The 14,397-nt window shown below is 46.8% G+C and overlaps 1 protein-coding gene across 1 annotated transcript; it reads left to right on the forward strand.

Moving 5' to 3' along the window:
* The first annotated feature begins 8,480 nt into the window (after nucleotides 1-8,480).
* On the forward strand, nucleotides 8,481-10,508 carry RPS23 (ribosomal protein S23). Its single transcript, XM_086480035.1, has 4 exons — nucleotides 8,481-8,660; nucleotides 8,785-9,002; nucleotides 9,768-9,888; nucleotides 10,309-10,508. The coding sequence occupies exons 1-4, from the start codon at nucleotides 8,481-8,483 to the stop codon at nucleotides 10,453-10,455; spliced, it is 666 nt and encodes a 221-aa protein (XP_086336161.1). The 3' UTR covers nucleotides 10,456-10,508.
* Nucleotides 10,509-14,397: the final 3,889 nt, after the last annotated feature.

The following is a 14,397-nucleotide window of genomic DNA, read 5'->3' on the forward strand; positions in this document are numbered from 1 at the left end:
CGTGCTCACATGCAGCCGGGCCACCGTCATGAACACCACCATGGATCTGTGACCAGCCTGGAAGGAACCCTGGGGCCCAGGCACAAATGGGTTCCTGGTGCCCGTCCTCAGCGTGGGCAGCTCACTCTCAAAAGGAAGCTCGCACCAGCGCTTGGCTGGCATTTAATCACACTGCACCCTTCTCCACTAAAACATCAGACAGGACATAGTCACAGCCTGCTCCTAGACAGCTATCCACGTACACACATACTCCCCCACACACCCACTGATTTCACACTTAGCAGCGAACACCAGCTACCTGCCAATGTGATCACACAGCATACTTCACTGATTAAGAGCTCCTGTCTCTTGCATTCCAGACATAGGACAAAGACAGGGGCTTTACCATCGTAACTGTGCTGGTCTGGGCTGGGGTAGAGTTAATCTTCTTCACAGCAGCTAGCACGGGGCCATGTTTTGCATTTGTGCTGAACACAGAGCTGGTAACACAGGGATGTTTTTGCTGTTGCTGAGCAGTGCTCACACAGAGGCAAGGCCTCTTCTGCTTCTCACACCGCCCCACCAGTGAGCAGGCTGGGGGTGGGCAAGGAGCTGGGTGGGGACACAGTTGGGACAGTTGACCCCAACTGACCAAAGGGATATTCCAGACCATATGATGTCATGCTCAGCTTATAAAGCTGGGGGAAGCAGGGGGAAAAGGAGGACCTTCAGAGTAATGGCACTTGCCTTCCCAAGTCACCGTTACACGTGATGGAGCTCTGTTTTCCTGGGGATGGCTGAACACCTGCCTGCTGATGGGAAGTGACGAATGAATTCCTTGTTTTACTTCACTTGCATGCACAGCTTCTGCTTTACCTGTTAAACTGTGAGTTTTCTCACTTTACCCTTCCTATTCTCTCCCCCATCCCACGGTGGGGGGGAGCGAGCGAGCAGTTGTGTGAGGCTGAGCAGCCAGCTGAGGTTAAACCCCGACAATAACCATTAAAGAGGACTTGCCATCTTAATTCATTCTTTTTCAGTGATATGGAGAGTATGCACTAGTCTTAAAAATCTCTCAACAGCTTGTCCTCAGTAGTACTGTTTCTATCCAATTTAAGGAGGAATCCAGATGCTTATGTGAGAATCCCAGCATGAAAAATTAGATAAGGGAGCATAGTGATAAACAAGGCCCAGCTGAAAATAATCACTAAATTTTCCACAAAGCAGCAGAACGGTATGATGCTAAACTCAGAACCCAGTACAGAGACACGGTCAGCTTCCAACCCATAGCCTCCTAAACAAGCGAGGTGAAAAAGGTGCCTTGAGATTTCATCCATGTGCTGCTGTTTTCTAAGTGTTCTTCATCAGCATGGGAGCAAAAGCTAAGAAATAAAAATGCTGAAATACAAACCAGTATGGAACAAATGAACAAATAATGTGTCCTTTGAGAGCAGGGAAAGGGAGATAGAGTAGTATAAACAAGTGTCAGGCCACAGCTAAAGTCAGTACAGGCTGAATCCAAGATAATGTCCTGTAGTCCCTTCTGTAGCGACAACAGAATGTGTCTTTAATTGTACTTCCAGTCTGCGTGTTTCCATGGTGCTATCAGTTTCTAGAGGGAACCTGCCTTCTTAGACCACCATTTCACAGAGTCAGAGAAGAAAAGTACACGTCAATTTGCTCAGAAACAAAGGGGGTTTTGCAGCAACACAGAAAACATGTATGGCAAACCGCTAACACGGGTTAAACCAATATAAACCAGTGAAAATACACTGACTTCCTCACTATACACTAATGCTATGGGTGCCGATAGTAACTCATTAATCAGCAGTCATCATCTGAAATAATGATAAAAGCAAAGAGCTTTCCTTACCTTTTGGTACTTTCTAATAATAGTAACAACAACAATAATATCAAACATTTGATACAGTTCTTAAAAATGCTGGGTTTTCTATGAGTTTCAAGCATAGAATCATAGAATCATTTTGGTTGGAAAAGACCTTTAAGATCATCAGGTCCAACCATTATCCTAACACTGCCAAGCCCACCACTAAACCATGGCACTAAACACCACATCTATACATCTTTTGAACACCTCCCGGGATGGTGACTCCACCACCTCCCTGGGCAGCCTGTTCCAATGCCTAACCACTCTTTCAGTAAAGAAATTTTTCCTAATATCCAATCTAAATCTCCACTGGTGCAGCTTGAGGCCACTACCTCTTGTCCTGTCATTGAGACCAACACCAGCCTCACTACAACTTCCTTTCAGGTAGCTGTAGAGAGTGATAAGGTCTCCCCTCAGCCTCCTCTTCTCCAGGCTAAACAGCCCCAGCTCCCTCAGCCGCTCCTCATAAGACGTGTTTTCCAGAACGCCCACCAGCTTCGTTATCCTTCTCTGGTCCCGCTCCAGGACCTCAACATCTTTCCTAAACATAAACTCATGAGCATAAACAGACTCACGTGGTATCTAAAAAGAAATGAGATACACTGAAAGCAAGAAGTCATCCTAAGCATTTACTTCATTCTGGTGAAGAATGATGACAAAACCATCATCTCTGCATTACTGAGTTTAAAAAGAAAACTTAACAGAGCCTTACATGCAGTGGTCCTCACAAGCGCATGACGAGACGAGCTCTTGTGATTCAGTTGACGAATCCCTGTTGTAATTTGCCTGGTTTACATGGAAACAAACCAAACAAAGCTTGCTCGGCCACATGCTTCAACTACATACATACACGGTGGACAAAGGGTGAACAGAGGATCACAGGCAAAGCCCACACACTGTTCTATGGAACACATGAGGTCACACTCAGCTCCACAAAGGCACCTGATGAACCTCCTGCAGGACACTCAATGGGCAGTCAACAGGGTTATTTACATCCTGTAAGATGGGCTGTGGTAGGCTACAAGTGGCCAACATTCCAAACAAGAGGATTAAACTGCTGTTTATCATCTTTTTCCCCCTCTGGCAATAAGTTTTTGGTCATGATTATTCTTCAGGCAAAACTCGTCCTTTCATGGTAAAACAGCTACCACTGAGTTGTCTTCTGCTTAGTATCATGGTAGTTCAGACATTTCCACCGCCAGGGAGGAGGCACAGCAGGAGATCTTACTGTACTTTAAATGTTGCTCTTTTTTCGAATCTACCTCACAGAAAAGGTAGTTAAGAAAGCAGCTGGCAATTATATTCAGCAAAATGGTTCACAGTTTTGTGAGATTTGTGAAGCAAACAGTCAGAGACTGATAGGTTAGCCAGTCAGTATTGTTGGCATCCCACATTGACCCTGAATGTGTCACCACAGTCCAGCAAACCCCCTGTCAAACAGGATGATTACATGAATGTTGATGGAGACCCCAAGATGACAGCTGTTCTGCCTGATGCTGCAATGATTATACACACACTGAGTTTTAATGCAATGAATGAGACTGCAGACATGATTTTAAACATGGATAATTTGTCTCTTTGGCTAGCATCTCCTCAGGCAGACAACGGGACAATCTATTTTCAACACAGTTTATAGTTACCTTCAGATGACATATCAGGTCACCATGAACTGAGTAGCTTTCTAAAATAACAACCAAAGTATCAACCAAAGTATGAGGTATCAGCCACGGTACAAGGTACTAGAACTCAATATAGCATTATTATTTTTTCACTTTGAGACATGTATTGTTCCTCTGATTCAGATATATCCACGATGCACTGGCAATGCAACAGAAGCACGGACAGAAAATTGGCAGAAAACAGCTTGTCTCAGTTCCAACAAAATCCTCTCTCTGGGTAACTAATTTGCCCACAGGCCTTTCAGCCTTCATCTCCACCACACAGGCTAGGATGATGCAAAAATTAATCCCATTACAACTCTCTTTCCTGCCTCCCTTCTACTCCTTGCACCCTTCCTAACAACCTCAAAGGATGCCAACCTGTCCTGAGAAATCTCCATACAGACTCCAGGCCCTACAACAGCTGGTTTGGAGGGAGACTGGATCAAGAATGAAGCTTCTGATTCTTGGCCTACCTTCAGGGTAGTCGGGGGGAGGACCACAGAAAGAAAAAAAAACAAAACCTCAGTCTGTGTTACAAGGCAGATCTACCACTTGTGGGGTACAATTCCACTCCCTTCCTGGGCTGCTCGGTACTCAGTGTGATTCCCCCCTCCCTGGGCCACACACCAGCCTAGGGTAAGTCACGGGTTGCGAAAGGCAGCGGACCAGAGCTTTAACACTCCCCCTTTTCAAACCTGGCTTCTGCTTCCTCTGTCATTTGGGAATAGTAACGACAATCAGTCACCTCCTGACTGCCTAGCACATCTGTACGTGCGCTGTGGCCCAAAGGGGGTGAGACCAGAACTCCAAAATTTGGCAAGTTCTGGCCCTGCACAACTGGCAGAAAGTACCAGAATATTTCACCATCCAAGCTGGGCCAAAATAGAGACGTACCTGAGGAAAGTCAGTTATCTCAGACCCTATAAACAGCGACCCTAAGCGAGAGCCTTTGAGCTCTCCTGGATTGAAGCAGGCTGTGACCAGCACCTCCCCTGAGGTGGGACGCCTCTCAGGCACAGACTTCCCTGAAGTTCAAAGACCGTCTGCCGACAAAGCTGATGACTGGCCAGGGGATGACATCACCCTTCTCGAGACTCAAGTGACACCTATTGAGAAACGCTGATGCATTGTGAGTATTTACTCCAAACTTGAGTCAAGAGGGAAGTTCTCACTATAGGCTAGCCTCTTACACCCACCTCTCTACCTACCAATGTGTTTGAGTACATGCATTTGCCTTCATGGGTCTGGGTGTCTATATATTTCACTGGATCCAAGTATTTATCTGTGTGTTTGTATTTATACACACACACACACACATATATATATATATACATATATATATATATATATATAGACTTTGATTTAGGTTACCTTGTAGTAAGTCAGTGGTAATCTTGTCATTCTCAAATCTGTAATTAAGAAGCTGTTTTAATGACAACATATTCTACTGAATCACCTTGTTAATCTTTAAATCGGTTAATGAACAAGTGCTGCTAAAATTCAACCTTTTGGTCCACTTCATACCATTAACAAATCTTGAACTGCTGCCAAATCAGAACCACGTCAAAATACTTCAGCCGCGACACCACTGCAGAAGGAAGCCCCAACACTGGCGTACCTCCACTCCCCTGGAGAATGTAACTGTGGCAGCCGGAGGGCTTGGTTCGTTTGATTTACACCCATCGGTGTTTTACAGAGCACTCGCCCTTCAAGGGAGAGAAAGCCACAGGCTCTGAGGTGCCAGGTGAGGCAGTCAAAACCCTAATTCTCCTTCTGTTTTCTTTTCGACCTCCTTTTTGTCGTTCTGCCCGCTGGACGAGGCCCGTTCGGACACACCGACGGCATCACACACGCCGGCGGGCGGGGATGCGCTACGGCTGCGGCGGGAGCGGGGGCCGGTTGCGGAGGCAGCGGGCCCAAAATGGCGGCGGCGCGAGGGACGACGGGAGCTGTAGTTCCCCGTCCCGTGCGAACCTCGGCGGCCGCCGGGCCGTCGCCTAGAGGGGCGGTGGGGACCCGGAGAGCGAGGGACCGGCTGCTGAGAGGTCGGTCCCTGACACCGTCCGGCTGAGGCTCTCGTTTTACAGCTCTGCGGGACGTCAGAAATCATATTTCGCGGGCAACGCTGGAGGTCAGATTGTGCCGGGAGTTTTAAGATAAATTGTGGGATTTGGGGTGGATTTACCTTCTCGGCCAGCCGAAACATTTAATTTTAGAAGCGCTTATGTGACAGTGCCGGCATTCTCCAAAGAAAAAGATCCGTTTCCACCCAGCTACCAACAGTCCTCCCGGGTGGCTGTTCCCAGCAGAATTGCTAATTTGGGATATTTCAGTGCAAAAACACCTAGCCGGAGAGAAGAGGGACTGCATGTGAGCAGGGTCATGTGGCACACCTCAGCAGAGCCCGGCAAGGCACCTGCGGCTGGGAGCATTGGGGCTGGGCACCTGCAGCTGGGAGCATTGGGGCTGGGGCTGCATCCGTGCCCGTCACATGGAGTACCGGGGTGTCGGCAGGGACTGACCACGGGGCTGCCCCACGTGAAGAATCTGCTGCTCGGTGTCTGGTTTGGTCCTCTGTCGAGCGGACCCGCGGAAGCGAAGCGGCCCGACTCTGCTATCGGGCAACGCGTTAGCACCCAGCTGATCTGGAACGGCAGGAAAATCATGGCCCTTGTTCCCAACAGTGGTTCCCTGAAATTGAAGGTGAATAACCTGCACCCCCTGCCAATAAAGTTAACTGACCCAGTGTAACTGCTCAGAAATAGGAAAGTTACTCACGCTGCGCTTTGGAGAGTATACAACTAAGGTGTTGTGCTGGTCACTGAACACAGACTCTGGAATCATTGAGCTTGGATTTCCCAACTTGAGGCTATTTCAACAGATTCCGGGTGCAGCTACTCCACCGTACATATGCACATAAATTTACGAAAGCGAGCCTTACTTTGTTCTTATTTGTTATTTCCATTAAATCATACAGTTGTTTTTAGCAGTCTGGGCACTGCTAAACTCTAGGAAGACGGCATGGTTGCTGGTTTTGGTTGAAGGGTCGCCCCCTTGGCAGCATTCATGGAGTTCAAGGTTGTCAAAAGTTGCACGTGTTTCTGTGTCGGTCTCGTACAAGGGTGAGAAGGAGAGACCAAGATCACAAGTTCCTGTTGTGCAAGCTAGAGTACTAATGCATATTTTAACTTTGTAACTTTAGTATGCCTTTCTGTGTCATAATAAATGATTTATATATAAATGGTTTATATACAATATATCCTCTGCATGTTTTTAAACACTGGGTGAGATGTCTGAGTGAACGTTTTTACAATGGATGACACTAAACCTGAGCGCTTCTTTTGGTTTTGGATCAAACAACCAATACCAATTTTGCAGAAAATGGTCAAATGAAGAAAAACTGTCGTAACAGAGGTGTCCCAAAGTCCTACCAAAGTTTAAAAAGAAACAGCGAAACCTACAGCAGCATCATCTGAAATGATCTTCCTAGATCTTAACATCTTAGTGAATATTTGTGCACCAAATGCCATAGTTTGTTTCAGTATATTCATTTTATTTATTCACCAGTTTCCTCCCTAGTCAGCTTTTAAGTATTCCTAATGTTCTTAGGACTGCAAAGCTGTAGTGTTCTTACAGGATTAACTTCCCTATTCTTAAAATTACCAAATAGCAATTGTGTTCTCTGCAGTGGAATTGTATCTTCTAAAGAGCTGATTTTTATAATGGTAATGTTTGCTCCTGAAACTGTTGCTGGGTTTTCTGGGTTTTGTTTGCTGTTTTCCTGATTTTTTTTTTAATTATTTTTTTTTTTGTTACTTATTCTATCCAGGTTGAATATAAAAACAGCCCTGCATAAACACACAAAGTATGTATTTTCTATGTAAGGTGTAAACACAGGTTGTGTTAGTAAGGATACAGCTAGGTCTGATTACTGCCCCTTCACAGTAATTCCAGAAAGGGAAGTGAACGTTTATGACTTTTTCTTTTAGGGAGTGGACAACGAGGCAGCTCTGCCTAACAGTTGGCATCTGCAGATTGCTAGTTCGGCAGTATGGCCTAATACTAGGCCTTTCAAAGTTAGTAAATGCTTGTTCCTGTTACAGGATTTTACTCTGGTGTAGATCCACTGGAAGATTCAAGGGCAATAGAGGTATACAAGTCAAAAGTCCGAAGTAAGAAGTCCTGGCTCAGCTACCATCAGGGCTCCTTGGTATCCTCTTCGCTCACCCTAAACACACCACATGTGTGCTTTTTTTTTCTGCTTTTGCTTGTGTTGTGACCAGCATGCTGCGTACATCTGACAGGGACGCAGAGGAACCGACTGGGCTGGTGACCTCCAAGAACACTGTGGAAGGGTTGTCCCAGGCTGCAGCCGAGCCCGCTCCCGCGCAGAGCATGGGCGAACACCATGCCCTCCTCGCTTCCAAGGCTACTCCATGCCTGCTCCGAGTGCGGAAGTCACCCCCCGTTTCCCTTCGCCGTGGAGGGCACTGCGAGCACCCCTGACGCCACGGAGAAGGGCAGCAGAGGCGCCATTTGGTGAGGCCGACCTGAACTTCAGCGCCCTTCGCACCTTGCCCTTCCCGGTTTCCTCACGAGAAGCTGAAGCGAAGCTGCCTCGCCTCGGGGAGGCGGCCGACGCCTGCGCTCCGTGCATGCCCCTCTCCCTGCCGAGGCCGGTAACTCCCAAAGAATCCGGATTCAACAAGGTAAAACCCGAGACACGAACCGCCGCCAGCACCACGACCAGCTGACGGCGCCCAACTCCCGCCCTCCGCTCCTCCCGCTCGGCGGGGCCAGGCCGCGCCGGGACAAGCTGCCCCACCCGGTGCCGGGCCGGAGTTTCAGTCAGGCGCGGCGAGGGCAGCCCGCGGCGGGGCCTCGCGGCGGCAGCTAGGCGGCGCGCAGCAGGCGGGCCTGCCTCTTTCGCGCTCGGCAGCCGCGGCGGAAAGATGGGTGAGCGCTGCGCCGGGGAGCGGGCCGGGCCGGGCCGGGCCGGGCGTGGGGCGGGCTGCCCGCCCGCCCGAGGCAAGCGGTCGGGGGCACTGCGGTTGCGGGGGCCGCAGCGCTCTACCCTCCCTGCTCGCCGAGCCTGCAGCCGGCTCTGGGCCCTCCCGGCGCCGGGGTGGGCGGTAGCGGCAGCATTGCCGCCGCCATTAACCGCCGCTCGTCGGGAGCGGCGCGGCCGGGCCCCGTCCCCACAAACGCAGCGGAGCGTGGCCGCACGCCGCTGGGACGCCTCCTGGGCCTGGGGAGTGGGGTGAGGGAGCGGCGGCGGGAGCGGCCCTCATCCCTCTCCGCCCTTGTTCCGCAGGGAAGTGCCGAGGGCTCCGCACCGCCCGTAAGCTGCGCAGCCACCGCCGCGACCAGAAGTGGCACGACAAGCAGTACAAGAAGGCCCACCTGGGCACGGCGCTGAAGGCCAACCCCTTCGGCGGCGCCTCCCATGCCAAAGGGATCGTCCTGGAGAAAGTGTGGGTAGAGCTCCGCGGAGTGCCGTCGCGGGGTGGGGTGGGTGGGCGGGCGGGCGGGCATGGGGCGAGCACCCCCGGTGTGCCCGGCTCCGCCAGTGCGCGGCGTGGCGCTCCTGGATGCCCTGGGAAGGCCCGCGGAAAATGAGGCCTTGGAGAGGGACCTCGAGAAAGAAGCACTGCCGAGCTATCTTATTTTGTAAATACGCGAGAGGCTTTGCTACTGGTAACATGCCACGTTTCTGTTGGTTCCTGTGTGCTAGAATGAAAATGGTTTATTTTTCCAAGTGGCAGAGCTGAAGAGTTGGTTTTTTTTCCGTACACGTGTCACTAAAAAATCTGCTTATTTAGAAGGAAAAGAATAAAAATGCCATTTAATTCAGTTTAGGATTTAGAGAGATGGTGGATTTTGTGTCAAAGATCTCATCGACCTGTCTTCTGGCTTTTTTTTCTTTCACAATTTACAAGCTTCATTGGGACACTACCAGGGCTCCAGGGTGTTTCTCTCTGCCCCCCCCACCCCCTTCCAGGTTTTTATTACTGAATTAGTATGTGTCTGTAGATAATGAATTCTAAACTTTTACTCACCTTAGGAAATGGCCTTTTCTATATTGAGTAGCTTTAAATGGGTAACTAAGAGCCCTCGAAGTACAGATACAGCTTGCACTTAGTACAAAGTAATACAGTAATTTGTGATAGTGTAATGAATCATCTGCTAGTTCATCAAGCTGATTTTTGCTAATTTATTTCCATGTGCTTCCATTTTAGTGGAGTGGAAGCTAAACAGCCCAACTCTGCCATCAGGAAGTGTGTTAGAGTTCAGCTGATTAAGAACGGCAAAAAAATAACAGCTTTTGTTCCCAACGATGGCTGCCTGAACTTCATTGAGGTAATTTTCAAGAAGTGATCTACAAAAAGTTGTGTATCAAAGTAAAGAAGCACATAGTGGGTGGATTTAGGGGATGGTTAGACAAGGCTTGGTGGCATTCTGCACCACATGTATCTTGGAGCTGTGGTGGCAGAGGCAGATGAAAAATGTGAGATGATTTTGTACTTTCCCTTTCCTTAGCAAAGCCAGTTCTCAGCTGTGCTGCTGCAAGCTAAATGACATCTCTGCTTACATTTCCTTTCTCCAAAATGCTGATGGGGATAACAGTCTCCTATTAATGTGTATCTCTCAATAGCCTTCAGTATTGCCACCCTTTCTTTAAATTTGGTCCACACCCTAGACTTCCTAATGTTACCCATTTCAGCAGTATGTACAGGTTTGATGTCGATGGCTCTGTAACTACATGGTTTTTCATTGCAGGAAAACGATGAAGTTCTGGTTGCTGGTTTCGGTCGGAAGGGTCACGCTGTTGGTGACATTCCTGGAGTTCGCTTCAAGGTTGTCAAAGTAGCCAATGTTTCTCTGTTGGCGTTGTACAAGGGCAAGAAGGAGAGACCAAGATCATAAATTTAGTTTAATTTGACAAGAATTTCAATAAAATTTTTGATTGGAAAAACTTATACGCTTGTTATTTGAGGCTTGTGGGGGGGGTTTTAAATGTGTATCTGCAAATGACATTTGCCTCAGAGATGTTGGGATGTACTGGTTTTTGTGGTGGGCAGATGCTTTTCCTTCAGTAAATGCTTTGCTGTTGAGAGATGGCGACTTTATAACCAGCAGGTGGGTTTAAAAAGCACTTGCGTTCCCAAATTTACCTTTGTGTTGTGTCGAGCAACACAGCTGTCTGCCAGGAACTTCAAAGGTTTACTTCATAGAATTAAAGGGTGTTGTAGCACAATCCCAGTGCTGTCACGAAGGTTTCTTCAGCTTTATAACTAGAGTAGTGACTGTCCTGCTGTCAAGATGGATTGATAGATCTCTCTGAGGCCTTTATGCACTCGTAAACCCTTCCTGGAAGCTGTCATGGAGGGATGCATGAAACAATTTCTGGACTGTTCTGTGGCCGGTTGTGCAGAACCTTAAAGATTTTGAAGCTTGGGTCCAAGTACAACACTAATGCAGAGCCAGCTGGGTCTCCAACTGAGGGAACTGGCTGTGCTGTAGAAGGGAAAGGTCTCGGGCGTTTGCTGTGTTGCCCTCCTGGTTTAGGAGGGCCGCAAGAGCACAGGGAAGGGAAAGCGCTGTGTTGCCCTGGCACACGTGGTCCAGCAAAGAGCTGACTGGCGCCATGTGCACAGAAAGTGAAAGTGAGCTAACTGTGTCACAGCCTTAATGAGCCCGCGGGGCTGCGTTATCAGGAATCTTACGGATCACTTCTGCAGCAGAAGGGGTTGGGGGGGGTAACAAGTTTACTGCCATGCCTTGCAGTAAAGTTAAGTTTCCTTGTTTTCCTCTGTCAGTAAAGGTCTGGAGTGGGTATTTTGTACTGGATGTTAGTGCAGCACTTGGGGAATGTAACTTAGGATGAGAAGGTTTGTTGGGCAGCAAGGTTAGATCCTGTATCTGTTAGATCTACTGTGACCTTTTTGCTAGTCATTTGATATTCTAGAGTGAGGTAGTTCCAGTTTTATAGAATACCACTGTATTCTACAAAGATCGATTGCTTTTCAGGAGCACAGGATAACCACTTTTTCTTTGGACACTAAATAGTTAAACTGTCACATAACTATGTAAAGATGTGTGGTTGTTGGGTGGGTTGGTTTTTTTTTCCCCAAAGCCTGAAATGTTACATATTACTCCCTGGTTTTGCCTATCTGTTCAATGGCTGAGCGTAGATGCTGTTTGAGAGATGTTTGTATTAACTGTAATAAACACTACAGAATCCAGAACTTAATTACAGACTCAGTATTTTTAGAAGAAACAGGCCACTGGAATTTTATCTTCAATCATCATGTCAGTCATAAAACTCTTCCCGTAGGAACTGAAATGAAATTTCTTACTGCTGGGTCTGGCCAAAAAAACCCCTAATGTTTCTCTGGGACTATTAAATTCATCAGGAATCAAAACATCCCCTCAAGCAAGTTGGGAGGAGAAATGACATGTATTTTAATGTTTACTTTGGAACAGCCTTCCTCAAATCAAAAACGGTCACTGTAAATGTTGAAAATCGTGTTTATTAATGGTCTTCAAATGATGACAGCAGTTCTAGTTTCTGGTGTGAAGACAGGCAATGGCACCTGACACACAATTCATCTCATTTAGGTCCTGAAGGGATTATTAAACCATTTATCTAATCTCATCTCTGTCCTGCTCAGCCCATAGAACTTCCCCCAGCTGCTTTCATGTTAAGTGGAAATTAAGTCTTAACTAGTTGAACTTGGGCAAGTCTGCCTGCTTTGAAAACACCAGTTTCTTTTAGTGCATTCCAGCTGCTTCCATTTAGCTGCTGTGTACTGACTTGAATATATCTTTGAGTAGGGCTTTTGGGTTTTCTTTGCTAGATTAAAAATACTTCTATAAATAGTTGGATTTTTTTACTTTTTCAAAGACGTTTGCACCATAATCAGGCTATTTGAAAAACTGAAGTATTTCATCAGTTCGTATCTTAAACCATTTTTTTCTCCCTATTGTCCAGTTTTTCAACATCACTTTAAAATGTGGATGCCAGAACTAAGAGAGAGTATCAAACAAGAAGCCAACACGTCCCTCTATCAGCCATTAGATCATTGCCAGATCTTCCATTCTGCTGATACTTGTACTCGCATATTTTATCTTGAATTTGGCCCCTTGAAAGTACATTTTGCAGAAAGGTTGTAACAGAGCACTAGGTGCTTTGTTTCATGTTAGAGCTATTTTATGCACTAAAACCTCAAAGTTTATTTGTTTGGCTGAAGTTAAGAGTGTAAACAATTTCCTCAGTATAATCACAACTCATCTGTGTGTTCATCCAAATTATCAATTAGTATTATTTTACATGAAAATGGAGTAAAACTTACTTAAGAACAGCTTGAGAATCTCTACTACTGGGTATTTTGTAGCTTAGTCATCTGGGAATTTGTGAGATTTGGATTCAAATCCTTGTTTGGGTGCAGAAGCAACGTTGAACTTGGGTCTCCCTCATCATGGTACATGCAGGAGCCCCAGTCATAACGAAAACGGCTTTTGCTGCAGCCCCTTCCCAGCCTTATGGGGGAAACCTGGAAAAGCTGCTCTCTGCGATTCCAGAATTGAGACTCCCTCTGTTGGAACCTGGCTTAAATACCCTTTAAGATTACCAGAGCGAGGCCTTAACTCCTTGACTAATCTTGGACACAGTGAAATGCACAGTGCCTGCAGTGCACTCCGCTCAGGTTGGAGTGTAAGTAAGTGAAGAGGCCAGGCAGCCCATGCCATCAGCAGCCCCCACGGCCCCCTGGGCGACCCAGTGTCATTTTTATTTTTACTGTGCTTTCTGGTTTCCTAGCCCTTCTGTTTTCTTGGCTAGTGGAGGGTTAACTGCTGATAATTTTCTTCCTTTCATGCAGCCATATGCGTGTTCTGGATGTCTTCTCTTTTCACCCAAAATGTTATATGGATGGATTTTGAGGATCTTATACATCTGCCCAGTATTTCTTACAGCTTCAGTGAATCAGAGCTACTGTTTATGGAAGTAATTTCCACGATACTATTGTATGCCCAGAAATCCTAGATACATCCTTACTGTGTTTGCTGTGGCTGTGTCTAATGCTTCTGTGAAACTTGGAGCAGATCATGCAGTAATCGAGGTAGGTAGCACATTCTACTGCGAAGTATGAAATCCAGCCTTCATCTAAGAGCACAACAATGCAAGTAGATATCCAGGTCTGAAAGCATTGGCCACCATCAGTACAGCCGTACTTATTAATAATATGCATCAAACCAACTCCAGGGACACATGTGAGAGGAATCAGGTACAAAATTACATTCAAAACAACTAGAAAGTCACCAATTTTTTTCAGGTGATCCTCGATTACAGTAAGGCTGGAAGCTACTGGATGAGCAAACCCGAACACTGAACTAACTGACAGCTTGCAGATCTGACAGCAGTTCCTTGTGGAAGCAACAGATCCCAGTCAGCTAGTTTAATCAAGAAATCATGGTCTTACGAATGCAAATGTTGTCCTACAGAGCTGCTGGTGTTAGGCTTCCAGCTCAGTTTCTACAGGAGATACATTACTTGACCTATGAAAATCATCAGCTTTGGTTTTGTTATTCCAGCCATCAGGGTCTACTTGGTTTTGTTATTTTCACTTGCTTTTCTTGCCCAGCAAAAATTATTAGTATGGCTGCCAGTAATACTCCTTTGAAAAAAAAAGATTTTACTGCAGCCAGCAGAGGACTATCGAAGTCCTTGTGGTTCAAATTGTTTTCAAATTCTAAAGTCAGTCTGGCAGTACAGATTTACCCGGAGGTAAATGGAGCTAGTTTCCAAAAGTAGGGCATAGTCATGAGGTAATCTTGCCACTAGATGTTGCTATCAGTACAATCAGG

This window comes from Leptosomus discolor, chromosome Z (assembly GCF_034619465.1).
Source record: "Leptosomus discolor isolate bLepDis1 chromosome Z, bLepDis1.hap2, whole genome shotgun sequence".
In the NCBI taxonomy this organism is placed as follows: Eukaryota; Metazoa; Chordata; class Aves; order Leptosomiformes; family Leptosomidae; genus Leptosomus; species Leptosomus discolor.